This window comes from Erythrolamprus reginae, chromosome Z (assembly GCF_031021105.1).
Source record: "Erythrolamprus reginae isolate rEryReg1 chromosome Z, rEryReg1.hap1, whole genome shotgun sequence".
Taxonomy (NCBI): Eukaryota; Metazoa; Chordata; class Lepidosauria; order Squamata; family Dipsadidae; genus Erythrolamprus; species Erythrolamprus reginae.
In genome coordinates, this window is record NC_091963.1 from 126,577,330 (window position 1) to 126,594,838 (window position 17,509).

Consider the following 17,509-nt stretch of genomic DNA (forward strand, 5'->3'; position numbering starts at 1 on the left):
TGCTTAAGACCCACCTATATCGCCAGGCATGGGGGAATTGAGGCATCTCTCCTAGGCTTATATAATTTTATTTGTTTGTTTGTTTGTTTGTTTGTTTGTTTGTTTATTCAATTTTTCCCCTTAGACTCAGGGCGGCTTACAACATGTTAGCAATAGTACTTTTTTAACAGAGCTAAGCTATTGCCCCCACAATCGGGGTCCTCATTTTACCCACCTCGGAAGGATGGAAGGCTGAGTCAACCTTGAGCCGGTGATGAGATTTGAACCGCTGACCTTCAGATCTACAAGTCAGCTTCAGTGGCCTGCAGTACAGCACTCTACCTGCTGCTCCACCCTGGCTCGTATGGTATGTTTGTGATGTACGCTTTTTAAATGATGGGTTTTTAGATACTTTACTTTAAATATTAGTTTTGTTACATTGCACATTGTTATTATTATTGTTGTAAGCCACCCCGAGTCTGTGGAGAGGGGTGGCATATAAATCTAATAAATTATTATTATTATTATTATTATTATTATTATTGATGATAATAATAATAATAATAATAATAATAATAATAATAATAATTATTATTATTATTATTATTATTATTATTATTATTATTATTATTATTATTATTACCATGAGGAACAACATTGGGAAACTCTCAGGCTCAGAAGACTGAGAATGAGGTTAGAGAATATTGCAAAGTTGAATGGGGAGGAGTCTTTTTCTCAGATGGTATGCAGATGGATTGGAAAAAACTGAAGCCTATGACTTCTGTTTCACCCCTCTTTTTTGCCATGGATATCCCAAAGGATGGGTTTAGAATTTCTCTAATCTAAAAACTGAAAAAAGTCAGATCTTTATTATAGCACCATTAAGGAATAACAACAAAATGTCATATTTGCCAGCATCAAAACGTTGATTTGCTGGTAATGCTAAAAATTAAGGCAGCATGCTCTCTAGTGGTAAACAAACTGTGTTTCTTCTTCCTTTCTTTGATAGACCCTTGATTAATTGCTCATTCTTTTTCATTACATGTATCTTTGTTCTAACACTTATCCTAATCTAGTTCTAACACCTATTCCAAGCAAAATGGAAGGAAATGGGGAATGCCATCCTTAGCTGGCTTCTAGAATCAACATAGCCATGGAACTACTTGCTCACTTCCAGTGGGCATAGCTGTCATATCTTAAATTACATTAAAAGAAACTCCTTTATTCTTTGTGGAAAAGAGATGAAATATGAAACCAAGAAATCAGAAAGATTCTAAAAGTGCAGAATTTGGTTCACTCTCTGTATCTCTTTTCATCTTTTTTCAAATAGTCAATAAAATTCAATTGACACTACTGATTTTTGTCAGTTATGTAAGGAAAGTCTTTTCAGTTATAGAATATGGGGTAAACTATGCAGTTCCCAATTCTGTTTGAATAGCAGCATGGTTTGCTAAAAAATAGAAATGGCCTAGGAAACCAAAGCATCTTATATCATCCTCAAGGAAGTTCACTTTCAAATAGAATATATGTACTTCAGGGTGGAACTGTGGAGTCCTTTGTGCTTTCCGATCATGGTTGTTTGTTGCAGATTTTTCAATGCTATTTCTGATGATTTTATCTAGTTGGGTAATGAAACATCTACAAGCAAATAATCAAGCTCGGAGAGTACTAAGGATTCTACAAGTCTTCTTTCCTCTACACTATCATTGAACTATTCCATTGTACCCCCCCCCCAAAAAAAAAAGGAAAACATCCCTTTCTAAGATTTTGAATACAACTATTTTCATAGCCTTTCATAATCTTTTAAGAAATTAATCAATTTAATATTTTGGCTTGAATTTTCTACATCTCCTTTACAGTCTACAGATCCAAACTTTCACTGTTGTAGGTCTAACCACCAATTTATCACTCTCTCCCACAACATGCTTTTGTAAGATCCAAACTGATTTATTTGGAACATGCAAAAGAACATCAGGTTTTCTGGGATCTCAGCCCATTTCAGTACTGTAGCCTCAGGTGTCCTATAAACTTAATTGCTGAGAACAGAATCCAGATGTTGAACAGGCTGTAGTCAAAACAACTATTTTGGCAAGATGTAAGAGCAGGCTAGAAGGAGGATTTTCATCTTCACATTTTTACTCTAGAACTTGGGCCATGTCACTGTCCAAACAGATGCTGTAAAAACAATGTAATGATTGGATAAATGTATGGAGGTGGCCAGAAAGGATGGCCTTAAAAGTCTTTATATTGTTCTACTGGTCTCTCAATTGTCCATATTTGGAAAACAGACTTTCATTTATTTATTTTTTTAAAAAGCAGGATAATTGCTATCACCTTTGGGAACCTTTTCCCTGAACCTTATAATACTTGTTCCCATCTGCTAGAAACTTCCAACTGAATGAGTTTTCTCTGATTATTCTTGTGTCTTTGTCGTTTTGTCTTAAATCATCTGGTCCCTGTAGTTTTGAATATTACAAATCCTTTGTTGGATTTGTTATCTAAGACTGGGAAATGTATAAAGCAGGAACATGGCTTAGATGAGCCATTCTTCCCATTCTGCCAATACACTTTACCTCTTTTTTATTAATTGAGGCAGGGAGATTAGCCTGGAACACTGCTGTAACCTCTATAACCTCCCCCATTTTTTTTTCTGATGGGCTGCTGAAGAGGAACAGTCATCTAGGAGAGATGGGCTTTGTTTTGGGTATGTTCCCAATGTAATGTTTGATTTGGAACATTAAAATGGCAGGTAGGACTCATGACCAGTGACATTGATCTTGGTGAAACTAGCCAACATCAGGTCTCCTGGGAGAGCAGGGGTATCAGTGGCTACAATATTTGTGGTAATTAAGATAGGGCACTGGCAATTATCTAGTTGTGTTGGATCTCAGTAATGCCGGGCCTGAGAAGTAGGAATCTTTATTGAAGTTGTGTTTGCTGAGGAATAATTTGGTGCAGGCTGCATGCTAAGGGTAAGAAAACAGAGTAATGAAATACATTAATAATTGGAAGTTCAGTCTACATCAATATTCAAGTGGCCTCTAGAGTAGAAGAATGGGAAAAGCCACCAGCTGCCGTGGATCTCAAACACGAGATATTTTCATCTCACTTCTCTTGAGGGAATAGTAGAAGCCTTTCCACTGGAACCAGTTAATGCCATTGGCATAAGACAGATGTGGTCCACCAAGGTAGAAGCCATTGAGGTTGGAAAAATGGCAGCTCTTGAACCACCAAGCACCTGATGACAGAGCTGCACAGTTCTGCACATAGAGATCTTGGTCACGGTCAAATGTGGAGAACTTCTGGCCACTATGATAAGACAATGAATCACCTGGTGGGAACATCAAGTGAAATAATGGTAAAAATGAGACCATGAAACTGGTAAGAATAAGGAATAGTGTCATTGCTTGTATATTTAAGAGTAGATCCATTGGAGCCTAAGTATAGTGGTCAGGGATGGCTGGCACTGGAATATTTTCATGCACATAACTTATGTTTTAAGACTGGATGGAATATGCTGTAAAAATCTTATAAATGAATTCTAATTTCCCCGTAATATATTCTGATCCCATATACCAAGAAACAGTGTAAAACATCTGTTTTAAAGAAAGAAAAATTGTTACAAACAAGATGCTGTAAACATCTTGTTAACTCACATGTGAGTTTATGTTAATATTTGGACACCACTGGCCCAGAAGGTTTTTGGAAATTATAGACCCAATATATCAGAAGGACAGCAAACTGGGGGTGACTGATCTATATACTAGGCTAAGGACAAACATCATCCTATCATTCATGATAATAAACAGATCCTAATTGATCCTATCTGAAGGTCTGATTACCAAGTTTGAAACAAGACCATGTTTTCCATCTTTTAAAAAAAGACAGCTATCACAACTTTCATATTGTAAATAGGCTTTCCTGCCCTCATTTTGAATCTAAGTCTTACACCATTTGGTACACAAATAGGATTGGGAACCTGGAGTCTCTTACCTGCCCCTCCATCAGTAAACCCAGATACATGGAGTGTGTAGCCATCCTCTTCTGCACGGATTGCATTTGGGGAAAGGGAGAAGTCAGCATATTTGGCAAAGGCGGTATTATTCTCAAAGTCCTCCAGTTCCACACGTAGCTCATACTTCTGCTTCAGGGTGAGAAGGTGGATATTTTGCAGTCCTAGACCAGATGGGAATTAGAAAATTATTTGTGGGCACATCATTATGGTGCTTCGGGAAGAAGTCCAAAGCACCTCCATTTATTTTCCTACCCTTTGGGGATGATCCCCATTCTGTTAACAAAAAAGTGCTGGCCAGACAGAAAAGCAAGACAGTTCTTGGCTGAGTTTGCTGGCCTAGACTCATAATAAATAGAGCAGTTGCACTTCATGATGTAGTTTTCTGGCCCAGGTTTCAACTGCTTAGGGGAGAAACCCAAACATTTTTCATTCCAAACGTTTCTGGCAAAAGGAGATGTCTGGATAAAGAGATGCATGTAATTATGAGACTGGAGAGAAGCCAGTGAGAGAAAGGGTGGGAAAAAGCAAGAGCTTTTCGCAGAGGTTCTAGAGAGGAGAGGGGAAAGGAGAAAGAAAAGAAGAAGATGAAGGAGGAGGAGGAGGAGGCGGAAGAGGAGGGGGAGGAGGAGGAGGGGGAGGAGGGGGAGGAGGAGGGGAGAGGGAGAAGGAGAGAGAGGAAGGGGAAGAAGAAGGAGGAGGAGGGGGAGATGGAGAGAGAGGAAGAGGAAAAGGAAGAGGAAGAGGAAGAAGAAGAAGAAGAAGAAGAAGAAGAAGAAGAAGAAGAAGAAGAAGAAGAAGAAGAAGAAGAAAATTTCTTTATCCGTTCATACTTACCCAGCCAATATTCACCATCTGCTTTGCCGAAGCCAAACTTGTAGTCATTCCATCCCCTAAAGAAACTGATTGATCCATTGAAGCGTTTTTGGAAAACCTGTGAAGTATACGAGTTTTGGGGAAAGACAATTGTTAAATTAACATAAATTTGTCAACAGTTACCTTGAAGCTGCATTCCTGTCAACACCATGAAAATGAAATAATCAAGGAGATTGTACATTATGTTAAAAAATTATTACCGGTAATTGGATAAGCCACAATTCATACACTATGTTAAGCCTTACTCATAACAGCCTGGTTTTAAGCATACACACAATTCAGCCCCCTCCTATTTTAAATTCATATTTGCTTGCTTGACATCTTGTCTTTATATCCCACTTTTCCATGCTGGACATTCTCTTACTTCTACATTGGCTAACAAGATAAGGAAAAGTACTGAACTGGTTATATCTGTAGAAGGATGGTGCTCTTTTGAGATTTTTGTGGACTACATCCATAAACAGGAAGGCAGCACACAGAATGTGTGTTCTTGATTAATCTTAAAGGTTATGATGTTCAAATTACGGAATTAAAAAATTCACATGAGACACAGATATCTTGACCCCATGAGAAAGAGTAATGTAGTATCTGGATTGGAAAGATCGAGAGTCATAGCACCATTTGACATTAGAGCTCAATGCATTATTTTTGTTTAATGTTTGTGACGATAAAATGACACACATTCCATATTTATTGTCTTGAACTCCCAAGGGGGAAAATGCTTGCAATATAAATACTACATGTTCCTTAAATCAGCACCATAAATTATACTGAAACTAAAACTGAAAAGCAGGCCAAGATCAAAGAAATCAACATTATGAGAACTAACTAACTTACTTATTTACTTACTTACTTACTTACTTACTTACTTACTTACTTACTTACTTACTTACTTACTTATTTATTAGATTTGTATGCCGCCCATCTCCGTAGACTCGGGGCGGCTAACAACAATAATAAAAACAGCATATAACAAATCAAATATTTAAAATAACTAAAAACCCTTATTAAAAAACCAAACATACACACAAACATACCATGCATAAATTGTATAGGCCTAGGGGGAAGGAATATCTCAATTCCCCCATGCCTGATGACAGAGGTGGGTTTTAAGGAGCTTACGAAAGGCAAGGAGGGTGGGGGCAATTCTGATCTCTGGGGGGAGCTGGTTCCAGAGGGCCTGGGCCACCACAGAGAAGGCTCTTCCCCTGTACCCCACCAAACGAAATTGTTTAGTTGATGGGACCCAGAAAAGGCCCACTCTGTGAGACCTAACTGGTCACTGGGATTCGTGCGGCAGAAGGTGGTCCCGGAGATATTCTGGTCCGATGCCATGAAGGGCTTTATAGGTCATAACCAACACTTTGAATTGTGACCAGAAACTGATCAGCAACCAATTCAGACTGCGGAGTGTTGGTGTAACATGGGCATATTTAGGGAAGCCCATGATTGCTCTCGCAGCTGCATTCTGCACGATCTGAAGTTTCCGAACACTTTTCAAAGGTAGCCCAATGTAGAGAGCGTTACAGTAGTCGAGCCTCGAGGTGATGAGGGCATGAGTGACTGTGAGCAGGGACTCTTGGTCCAGATAGGGCCGCAACTGGTGCACCTGGCGAACCTGGGCAAATGCCCCCCCCCCTTGCCACAGCTGAAAGATGGTTCTCTAATGTGAGCTGTGGATCAAGGAGGACGCCCAAGTTGTGGACCCTCTCTGAGGGGGTCAATGACTCCCCCACAGGGTGATGGATGGAGAGATGGAATTGTCCCTGGGAGGCAAAACCCACAGCCACTCTGTTTTATCAGGGTTGAGTTTAAGTCTGTTGACATCCATCCAGACCCCAAAAGCCTCCAGGCACAGGCACATCACATCCACTGCTTCATTGACTGGACATGGGGTGGAGATGTACAACTGGGTATCATCCACGTACTGATGATACCTCACCCCATGCCCTTGGATGATCTTGCCCAGCGGTTTCATGTAGATATTAAATAGCATGGGGGAGAGGACCGACCCCTGAGGCACTCCACAAGGGAGAACCCTAGAGGTCGACCTCTGACCCCCCCCCCACTAACACCGACTGCGACTGACCAGAGAGGTAGGAGGAGAACCACTGAAGGACAGTGCCTCCCACTCCCAACCCCTCCAGCTGGCGCAGAAGGATACCATGGTTGATGGTATCAAAAGCCGCTGAGAGATCAAGAAGTAGCAGGACAGAGGATAAACCCCTGCCCCGGGCTTGCCAGAGATCATCCATCAACACGACCAAAGCAGTTTCCGTGCTGTAGCCGGGCCTGAATCCTGACTGCTGAGGACCTAGATAATCGGCTTCCACCAAACTAGCACCGAACAACCATTACTAATCTAATCCAGTCCTAGGATCTTTTGAGCTTCCATAGCTTCCATAGGATACACTTTCCCATCTTGGATCCATCCCAGGGATTTCATTACCGTCCACTTTCCATCATCTGTGGTCATGTCACAGTACACAGGAACAGGGACACTGGGTCCTGCTGGAAAGATAAGGTACACCCCATCTGTTTCCGAACCTTGATCGTATATGTCTTCACAGTCAAGTGGAAAGGACTCTTCTCCACAGGTCTGAGATTGTTGAGCTGTCCCAGTGGGAGGAAAAACATATTACTTTAAATGTAAATAAACCATCAAATATATGACATTGCTTTGGCTTTTGGTTGACCTTTTTGCTTTAAAGCAGAGCATTAATAGTTCAAGACAATAATTATAAATCTGTTGCTGTTATTATTTTACAAATATCATAATTCTTTTATTCAAGATCACCTTCTATTTGGGTAAATGTGACATTTCTGAGAATAGCTTTAAAACCCAAGAAATAAATATATTTTATTAAAAGAAAGTCATATTAAAATTTATATATCTTTCAGAATATATGTATTTGTCCAAATTTAGACACATTTTGACATTCACCCAATGTAAATAGATTTTATAAATAATTCTCATTATTGATTTTTTTGGGGAGCAGAGTAATAAATATGTGTATTTCAATGCAGTCTTTACTGTCACAGACAGTACATGTATATCCATTTTGGAGATTTGGGGACAGCTATAAATTGCTAACTTTTAATGTGCAATGCAAGCTTGTTACAGATTGTTTGGGAAATATACTGTACTGACAGTAAACTGCTTAGAGAGGGCTGTAAAGCATTATGCAGTGGTATATACCAGTAAGTCTAAGTGTTCTTGCTATTTTGGATATTCCAGAACACTGTCTTTAAGTATGGTGAAATGATCTGATGATTAAAAAGGCAAAAAAATCCAATAATGTAAGCCAAGCTGGGCAAACTGCGAGTCACAGATGACCTCCCAGCATGAGACTTTCTGGCTAACTGGAGGCAGTATATTTTTCTGTCCAATTTGATTGCAAACAGCTGTTCAGGAGCTGAAAAGTTAATTTAAGTGCTTGTTTGTGTCTTTTGTGCTTGCTTGAACATTGACTATGTTTTGATGTTCTTCATTTATTGTTAAATGGCTCAGTCTGCTTGGCAAATTAATGCTGGCCCAGATTGTTTTTTAAAATGTCAGCAAAGAGCAGCTCTGGCAGTGAAAGTTTATCTGTCTAGAAATGTTTTAACAAATGGACTTGGCTGATCTCAGAAGCCATGTAGGGTCAGCCCTGATTAGTATTTGGATCAGGAGGATTATGATTATCTGTTAGCTAGATTAGGAAATTTAAAAAACCACAAAATAACAACAAACTTTCATAATGCTGCCAAAAAAACCTTCACAGTCAGAATCATCAAGAGTAAAGCTTGACCTGAGAGTTTCTTTACTTTTTAACACAAGCGATCTATTTAATAGTAGAAGGTGCTTTATAAATGAGTTGTGCCAAAAACATTAATATACCTGAGACAGTATAAGTGGTCATTGCTCTAAGACTCTTAGTTGAATCTACAAGTCTGCCCCGAGTCTGCGGAGAGGGGCGGCATATAAATCCAATAAATCTAATCTAATCTTTAGAAAACAATCTTGGTTGTTGTACAGCTGGTATACCGTGATGGCACAGTGGTTAGAATGAGTACTGCAGGCTATTTCTGCTGACAGCCCTTTGCCTTTGACTCAGTTGACTCAGCCTTCCATCCTTCTGAGGTCAGTAAAATGAGGACTCAGATTGCTGTGGACAATATCCTGATTGTGTTAAACCACTTAGAGAGGGCTGTAAAGCACCAGTGAAGTAGTATATAAGTCTAAGTACTATTGCTATTGCTAAAGGAATCAAAGATTTTCTGGGGCAGTATAACGGATGAAGGTTCATGACAGACAATGCATAAACATAAGATGCACTCCTAGATAAGTCACTAAATGGCAAAAAAGAGATAGAAAAGTTTCTATAGTGTCGGTGCCATCTAGGAATCATCAGTATTTTTTCAACCCATATGCAATAAGGAGTGGAACAACTTGCCACAGCCAACTCACAGCATCACAGGGCAATTTGCTGCAAGAGAATTTAACAATTCAGTTTAATTATTTAAAATAAATGTAAAAAGTATTTTAATTTTTCTCATTTACATTTCATTCTATCCCTCCTTTTATATCCTTTTAAATTATTCTATTCCACAATTTATTTGATATTAATGTAACTCTTGTCTTGCAGTGAGTTGTGGCTAATTGGTCACAACAACTTGCTCATAGGAAGTTGGCAGTGGCGAGTTGGACAAGGTAAATGATCATAGATCCCATCCTATAACCCAAGTACTGGTACAATTTGCTGACAATACTGCAATCCCAGGAGAGCTCCCTGAGCTGCTGCCCTTTTTCCCTGACGGAAGCTTGTGTATGCAAAGCCACGCATGAAACCCTGAAGTCTTCAACTGATGAGTCAAGTTGGAATGGAGACCCAGTTTGCAAGTATACTTATGGAACAGTACATGAAAGCTACAACTACACAGTTTGTGCATCATGCTCTAAAGCAGTGTTTTTCAACCAGTGTGCCGTGGCACACTAGTGTGCCACGAGACATGGTCAGGTGTGCCGCGAAGCTCAGAGAGAGAAAGAAAGCAAGAGAGAGAGAAAGAAAGAAAGAGAAAGAAAGAAAGAGAGAGAAAGAAAGCAAGAAAGCAAGAGAGAGAGAAAGAGAACAAGAGAAAGCAAGCAAGAGAGAGAGCAAAAGAGAGAGAGCAAAAGAGAGAAAGAAAGCAAGAGAGAAAGAGAACAAGAGAAAGAAAGCAAGAGAGAGCAAGAGAGAGAGAGAGCAAAAGAGAGAAAGAAAGCAAGAGAGGGAGAGAAAGAGAGGGAGGGAAGGAGAGAGAGAGAAAGACATAGAGGGAGGTAAGGAGGGAGAGAAAGAAAGCAAAAAAGAGAGGAAGGAAGGAAGGAAGAGAAAGAAAGAGATGGAGAGAGAGGAAGGAAGGGAGAGAGAATTTTTTTGTCCAAACTTTTTTTAGCCCCCCCCCCCCCCCCCGCTCAGTGTGCCCCAGGGTTTCGTAAATATAAAAAACGTGCCGTGGCTCAAAAAAGGTTGAAAATCACTGCTCTAAAGGACTCTATTTTAAAGATAGTGGAAAGTAAACTACCTTGTGAGGTAATAAACTTCAGTTAATAGTATAGGGGTTAAAGCATCAGGTTAAAATCCAGGACACCATGAATTCTAACCTGCTTTAAGGACGAAGTCAGTAAAGTGACCTTGGGCAAGTCATTTTGTTTTAGCTTTAGGAAGTAGACAATGGTAAACCATTTCTGAAACCTTGCCAAGAGAACTGAAAGAAATTTCTAGTCAGTTACTAATATAGATTGACTTGAAGACACAACAAATAAATTGTAAACATTTGAGAGGCTTGCTTTGGAGTTTAGAGAATTCTATTTATGCCCCAAGTCATAACAAGTTCTGTATTGCCTATATTGACAAGTAGATTTTCATGGTCTTAGATAAGAATTCTTTTGTGTCCAACCTAAAGATGGCTAAAATTACTTTATTGAAAGCTGGTGTCACTGCCTTCTTTCAGGTGACATAATATGGAATGAGCATGTAGAGAATGAGTATGTGCCATAAATCTATCTCAAAGCATTTACCTGAGTTGATGGCCTGTCCTTGCAATGTAGGCAGCTGAAGAAGTAAGAGGAGGAACAGAGAGATGGGCAAAAATGAGGAGGCCTGAGAAAGCTAAAAAAAGAAAAGGCATGACTTGTCATCCATGTACATAATGAGGAAAGATGCATATTATTATTATTATTATTATTATTATTATTATTATTATTATTATTATTATTTCAACATTACAACACAGCAAACGAGATCACCATGCTGGACTTCGTATTTCATCACCAGTCGGGTGCTTCCTAAGCACCTAGGACTGTGTGATATAGCAGCGAATTATGTGTGCCTATCTCAGTAAAGCAGCCTTTTGCAATTGAAAGATGGAGATTTTGTAAATTCCGATGGCTTTCAAATGTCTGCTAAGATCTTTTGGCACTGCGCCTAGCGTGTCAAGAACTATTGGGACCACTTTTACTAGCTTATGCCAAAGTCGTTGCAGATCAATATTATTGTTGTTGTTGGTGGTCTAATTATCATTGTACTATTAAGATCTGCAAATAGAAGTAGAATGAATGTGGCAAAGGAAAGCAAAGGTATTACAGATAGGAAACTTGGGTGCAATTCCAAAACATCTGCAACATTACTTAAACACTATCAGCATTGACATAATTCCCATCAGTCAATTGCAGAAGGCAACTTTACATGGAGCAACTTACATATTGTGACATTACCTTCATTATTACTATCCCAGGTTCTTGGGAATTGCTTCATGGATGGACAAAAATGCCAAATCTAGTCTAAACATCTGTCTGACTGTGTGACCAACCTAATTATAATATAGAATATACTGCCCAGTTCCCAGCAACTCCTTCTGGCTTGGAAGGACACTGTCCTAGTATGTTTGGCATTATCTTTCCAAGAAAAATAAAAACAGAAATCTGTCCTGTGTGCTTAGTTTGCCCAGGGCTTCTTTATGTTGAACCTTCCTTTTGGTTATTTTCACATTAAATGGCAAAATATAAAAATCAGACTTTGCTGTCTGAAGTGAAAAATATGAATGCACATTTTCCTGAGTTTAGAGGCTTATTGATGATCTAACAAACTTCTTTACTAATGATAATATGAACTCCAATGCTCAAAGTTTTATAGCAATATACGATAGAAAAAAATATTTGTCAGAGATGGAAATATATCACAACATAAACTTGGTAGTTGAAACTTGAAAAGTTGCATACATATTGATTAGTCAAAACAGTGCCTGAAGAAAGATTTTAAAAAATCAGGTTGATGAAACTAGTATCCTGGTGCAATAGAAACCCTGCCCCTTTTTGTAAATGTGTTGCAATCTTGCATGCCTGCTCCACTGGGAAAGATCTTACGGTATGGTGCTGGAATGCAGCTTTTATCATTGTGAGGCAAGCAGCAAAAAACGTGGATGCTGGTAGAGAACATGATTTAGAGACATTAGCTCATGATCATTGGCCTAATATTCAGGATACAAGAAGCTCTAAATATTAAGATTAAAAACTGGAAAATATTTTTTCTGTCTGATCCAACATTAATTAATATTTGTTAGTTCTCAACATGGGAGAAATAGAAAGAAAACGCTAAAGTTCATCTACCATTATTAATTTTCTCCTTAACTTTGAAAATCTATCAACAATTCTCATGGCAGACACAAGTTTAGGTAGAATCTTTGGGGAACTCTTGTTCTTCTTGGCCCCATAATTTTCTTTTTGCCTATGGCAAAATCATTGAAGGAAAAAATGTAGGAACATTTTAAACAAATTTGCCAATTTGTTGAATGTGTCCATGTCCAAGTTACTTACTGTTTAAATAAAATGTTTATATAATCTGGTCTCCTGCTGTTGTTATTATTGTCTGCTTTGTTTAAAAGTTTGTGAATTTGCATCTAGGTATCTATATGCTTTTCTGGAAACATACACTGTATTTTTACTGAATGAAGAACCAGTGAGGAAGAAAGTGGAAACTTACATATAGTTAAGCTGCATGTTTACTTTTATTTGAAGCTCTGATGTATAGTGGACAGGTAGTCCTCAAATTATGACCACAATTTAACTCACAATTTATGTTGATAAGGGAGAAATTTGTTAAGTGATTTTTCTTTCCATGTTTGTTAAGTGAATCACTTGTTAAATTAGTAATACAGTTAAGTGAATCTAATTTCCCCATTGACTTTGCTTGTCATAAGGTTGCAAAAGGGGATCACATGAGCTCCAGCGACTGCAATTGTCATAAACGTGAGTCAGTTGTCAACCATCCAAATATAAATCACGTGACCATGGGGATGCTGCAAAGATCATATGTGTGAAAAAAGGCATGTCACTTTTTCAATGCCATTGTAACTTTGAACTGTATAGCAGTGTTTCTCAACTTTAGCAAATTGAAGGCACATGGACTTCAACTCTCAGAATTCCACATCCAATTGAAGTCCACATATCTTTAAGTAGCCAAGGGTAGTTAACACTGTTCCATAGTGTTGCTCACTCATAGCTCATCTCTTGAATACCTGCAGTAACATTTGCAAGCAAATAAAGAGCAACACATATGAAAAATGTTGCCACATCATGTCCCCCAGCTATCCCTCTGAGCACTTCACATTTAGAGCCTTACATGTTGACCAGGAAGCATAACAAGTAGGTAACCTTGAGATTGATTTTGATGTGGATACAGAAAAGCTGTCTGCAATAAACAATATTCTACTTGAACCTGAGATAATAGTCTTCATTCCTGATAAAAATATTCAGAGGCTCATGAAAAATATGGCCGGCAATTCTTCATGCAATCAACAATCAATATTCTAGATCAGTGTTTCCCAACCTTGGCCACTTGAAGATATTTGGACTTCAAATCCCAGAATTCCCCAGCTAGCGAATGCTGGCTGGGGAATTCTGGAAGTTGAAGTCCAGATATCTTCAAGTGCCAAGGTTGGGAAACACTGTTCTAGATAGCTCCTTAAAACCCACCTCTGCCGTCAGGCATGGGGGAACTGAGATATTCTTTCCCCCTAGGCCTTTACAATTTATGCATGGTATGTTTGTTTGTATGGATGTTTGGTTTTATAAATAAGGGTTTTTTAATTATTTTAGTATTAGTTTTAGTATTGCATTTACATGATGTTTTGTACTATTGTTGTTAGCATACAAATCCAATAAATAAATAAATAAATAAACAAATAAATAAATAAATAAATAAATAAATAAACCAGCACACACATGCACACACGCACACATACACACTTGTCTGTATATGTATATGTGTCTGTGTATAAAACACCTTATTTTAAGGGGATGTCTTATCTACTTAACTTAGGACCACTGCAACCAAGCCTCCCACACCTTGACACTCATCATGCCAGTGCCACTGTGAGCAGCAATAGGCAACGTGGTGTGTTGTGCCATTGCATGTGTGAGTGACGGCACCAGCACAATGAACCTTGTGATGTCCTGCCATGAATGGCAGAACCGGTGCAACAAGCCTTGCGGCATTCTGCTGTGAGTGGTGGCACCAAAGTGATGAGTCTTGTGGTGTTTTGCAATGACAATGCACCACATAGCGTCCAGCTGCAGAAGTCGGACTGCAGTGTGAGAGGTGTCTGGACCTGGGAGGTCTGGCTGCATCAACCCTAAGGTTGCTCCCACCCCTGCCCTAGCTTTGTTTTTACACATGCGCCTTGCCCCACCTCATGCAACCAAATGGGGGGGGGGAGGTAACTAGGGCTTGTTTGGGTGTGTGTGTTATATTAGTTGCATGAAAAGCAGGGTAGGCTTATTTGCCAGGTAGGTTGTATTTTGGGGGAATATATAATAAAAAAATATAATAATGTGTGTGTGGGTATGTGTGGGTGTGTGTTTCTGTTGAATAACCCTGGTATACCCAAACATGGGAGGGAGCACACTGCTCTCCTTTTGCCACTCGGACCCTCCAGAGGCCATTTAAGGCAGTTAATTTTTATAGCCGACAAGCCATATTCTACATATGTAACATATTTTTGCTGATAATGAAAAGCAAGATAAACTAATATAGACCTATTTCAAGCCATGGCTAGCTGATGAGAGCAAAATAGCTTGAAATAGATTTATACTATATGTATATTCTGCTCAATTTTGTATAGTAACAAATAGTTTTCCTTCATATCCAAGATAGTGGAATTACAGAGGGCTAATTGATCTAATTTAGTCAGATGTTCCCCTTGCTGATCTCTATTATGTTCATGTACCTTCAGATAGATAGGTATGTATGTATGTATGTATGTATGTATGTAGGTAGGTAGGTAGGTAAATGGGGAGGTAAGGAGAGAGGTGGGGATAATATATAGATATATAAATATCGTTAGAATAGTTCTAGATATAGAAAGAGAGAGATAGAAATGATAGAGATAAAAATAACCATACCTGCATGTTCCCTTTTATTCATATCCATTTCATTTATTCATAATTATGTTTATACTTATATCTGTTATCTAATACATGCTTGAAGAAGTAAATAAATATAATAAAATTAATATTTCCTTATCATTTTTCACATGTAGGAAATCAGGGCAGTTTTCCTCAACTCCTCTCCCCATTAATTTTGAAAAGCATTTTGTATGAAATGGTTCACTTCAAATAATTGTATTAGATACTAATTAGATATCGATCAGGTTTACCCTGCTCAATTAGCACTTGTAATTCCACTATCTTGGATATGAAATGGAAACCATTTCTCTCCTTTGTTACAGAATAAAAATAAAGTAGCTAAGGAATCCGTGATTCAAGGTGTCTTTGTTTGGAAAGCAATCCCTTAATAGTATTACAGATAGTGAAAGTAAACATCCCTTTGTTTAAAGAATAAATTTCATGATAGAGAAACCAAATGCCATGATTCAAGAAAACAAGGAATGCCAGCCATATCAAAAGAAAATTCATTTTGCATTTTACTTTCCTACGAGGGCCAAACAGAATTCTTCAAGTACCTTTTAGGAAAATCTTTGTCATATCTACTGTACATTGCATTGGGAGGATATCTTTATTGATGTGTTAAATTTTATATTTATAATATAGGGCACCTCACAGACAGATCTTCCTCCATTTAATCCTCAAAGCTATAAATTGATGTGTTAGGCTAGTCCAGAGAAAGGGACTGGCCAAAAGTTATCCACTGAGATTCTATGGCTGAAGAGAGACATGAATCTTTAAAGTTTTAATCTTAGTCAAACACCTTAACCACTCCACTTTTCTGGGTCTCAGCTTACAACATTCAGACATCATACCTAAAAGTTACTGAAGCTGATTTCATCATTTCTTAAAACTGCAAATTTCATTCATCAAAATACAACACTGAAATAGAACATTACAAATCTTAATTTAATTGAGAGTGAGGAGAGAATACAAAAAGTCCAACTTAAAAAAAAACACTAAACCTTATTTTACAGCCTAATTCATCTCCCCTCCAAAAGTATCTGTTGTTTCAATCCTTCAGGTATCCACTGACTTACTGTACCTTCATGTTGTTTTGTTGTTCCTGAGCTGTCACTCCTGTTGCTCTCTGTATAGGACTTTCTGTTTTCTTTTGAAGCTGCTTCTTTTGGTCTCCTTTGCAGGCCTTTAGCTATACACCTCCCACCAAAACTGCTGCCTGCCCACTAACATACCCCAAGCCAAGGAACAGACATGATGTGAAAATCCTGGATTTATAGCCCAAAGAGAAGTCACAGGATTGAGAGGAGAAGGGGGGCAAAAATGTGTTATAGAAAAGCAAGGCAGGAAATGAAAAATTGGAAAGAAGAAGGGAAACACAGAACAAGCCAAGAGTTAGATGTCTTCCAGGGCTCTTGGCATGAACATAATGCTGTTATATGCCAATCTCATGTATGTGCAAGAAGGTTCCCCCTCCTATCTTTCTCTGTTTCCGTATTTGTGTGACTATATTAGAAAATGTGTTAAATTTTAACTGTAGATGGGAGAAAATATTATTCAGAGCCAGAACATTTGGGAGTATTCTGTGAAGTCCCAAAGAGGGACTTCCAAAGAAATAAAAAACGATGGCCTTGAAATTAGGATTCTTGTCTACTGTGGAACAAGGGTGTGACCTAGTCATGGCTCAAAACCTGAGATTCTTACTCACAGACACATTAAATAAAATGTGTTGCTCCCACTGGTGATTCACATTATCACAGATACACAATATTTATTTTCAGAGTTCAATGGATTCAGCCAGTTTTGATACTTCAGCTCTCAGAAAATGTTGTTCTTAATTAAAAAATACTCATCAATCACTCTCTTTATGTAGGCTGAGACAAGTGAAGGACTTGGATTTTAACAGTTATAGCAGTAACTTTAGTTATTTGTCCAAAAGTGCATTGGATTTCCACAAGAAACAAGTCACAAGGTTTATTATAGCATTCCTCTAGAAGAGAGGCACCACAAACTCACATCAAAAAGTTGTCAGAAAATTGCTAAACTTGCTATATTGTTAAGAAGCAGAGAATCACCTCTTCTTTGCCCACCCACCCACCTACCCACTCATCTCTCTCACTCCCTCTCCCTCACTCTCTTTCTTTCTCCCTCCCTCCCTCCCCCTCTCCCCCCACTACTGCAGGTCATGAACTCTGAAAACTCATTCAGATATCCAA

The 17,509-nt window shown here is 38.5% G+C and overlaps 1 protein-coding gene across 1 annotated transcript; it reads right to left on the reverse strand.

Annotated features, from left to right (window-relative positions):
* Positions 1 to 1,905: 1,905 nt before the first annotated feature.
* Positions 1,906 to 16,603, reverse strand: LOC139153681 (microfibril-associated glycoprotein 4-like). Its single transcript, XM_070727942.1, has 6 exons — positions 16,378 to 16,603; positions 10,911 to 11,001; positions 7,317 to 7,480; positions 4,829 to 4,925; positions 3,973 to 4,155; positions 1,906 to 3,310 (listed from the first exon to the last, which is right to left on the reverse strand). The coding sequence occupies exons 1-6, from the start codon at positions 16,381 to 16,383 to the stop codon at positions 3,063 to 3,065; spliced, it is 789 nt and encodes a 262-aa protein (XP_070584043.1). The 5' UTR covers positions 16,384 to 16,603; the 3' UTR covers positions 1,906 to 3,062.
* Between the last annotated feature and the right edge of the window lie 906 nt (positions 16,604 to 17,509).

Coding starts and splice junctions, on each gene's coding strand:
- LOC139153681 (XM_070727942.1), bottom strand. Junction 7,481..10,910: donor AGGACAGGCCATCAACTCAG/GTAAATGCTTTG, acceptor CCACTGGGACAG/CTCAACAATCTCAGACCTGT. Junction 3,311..3,972: donor GTTTACTGATGGAGGGGCAG/GTAAGAGACTCC, acceptor TGTTCCCACCAG/GTGATTCATTGTCTTATCAT.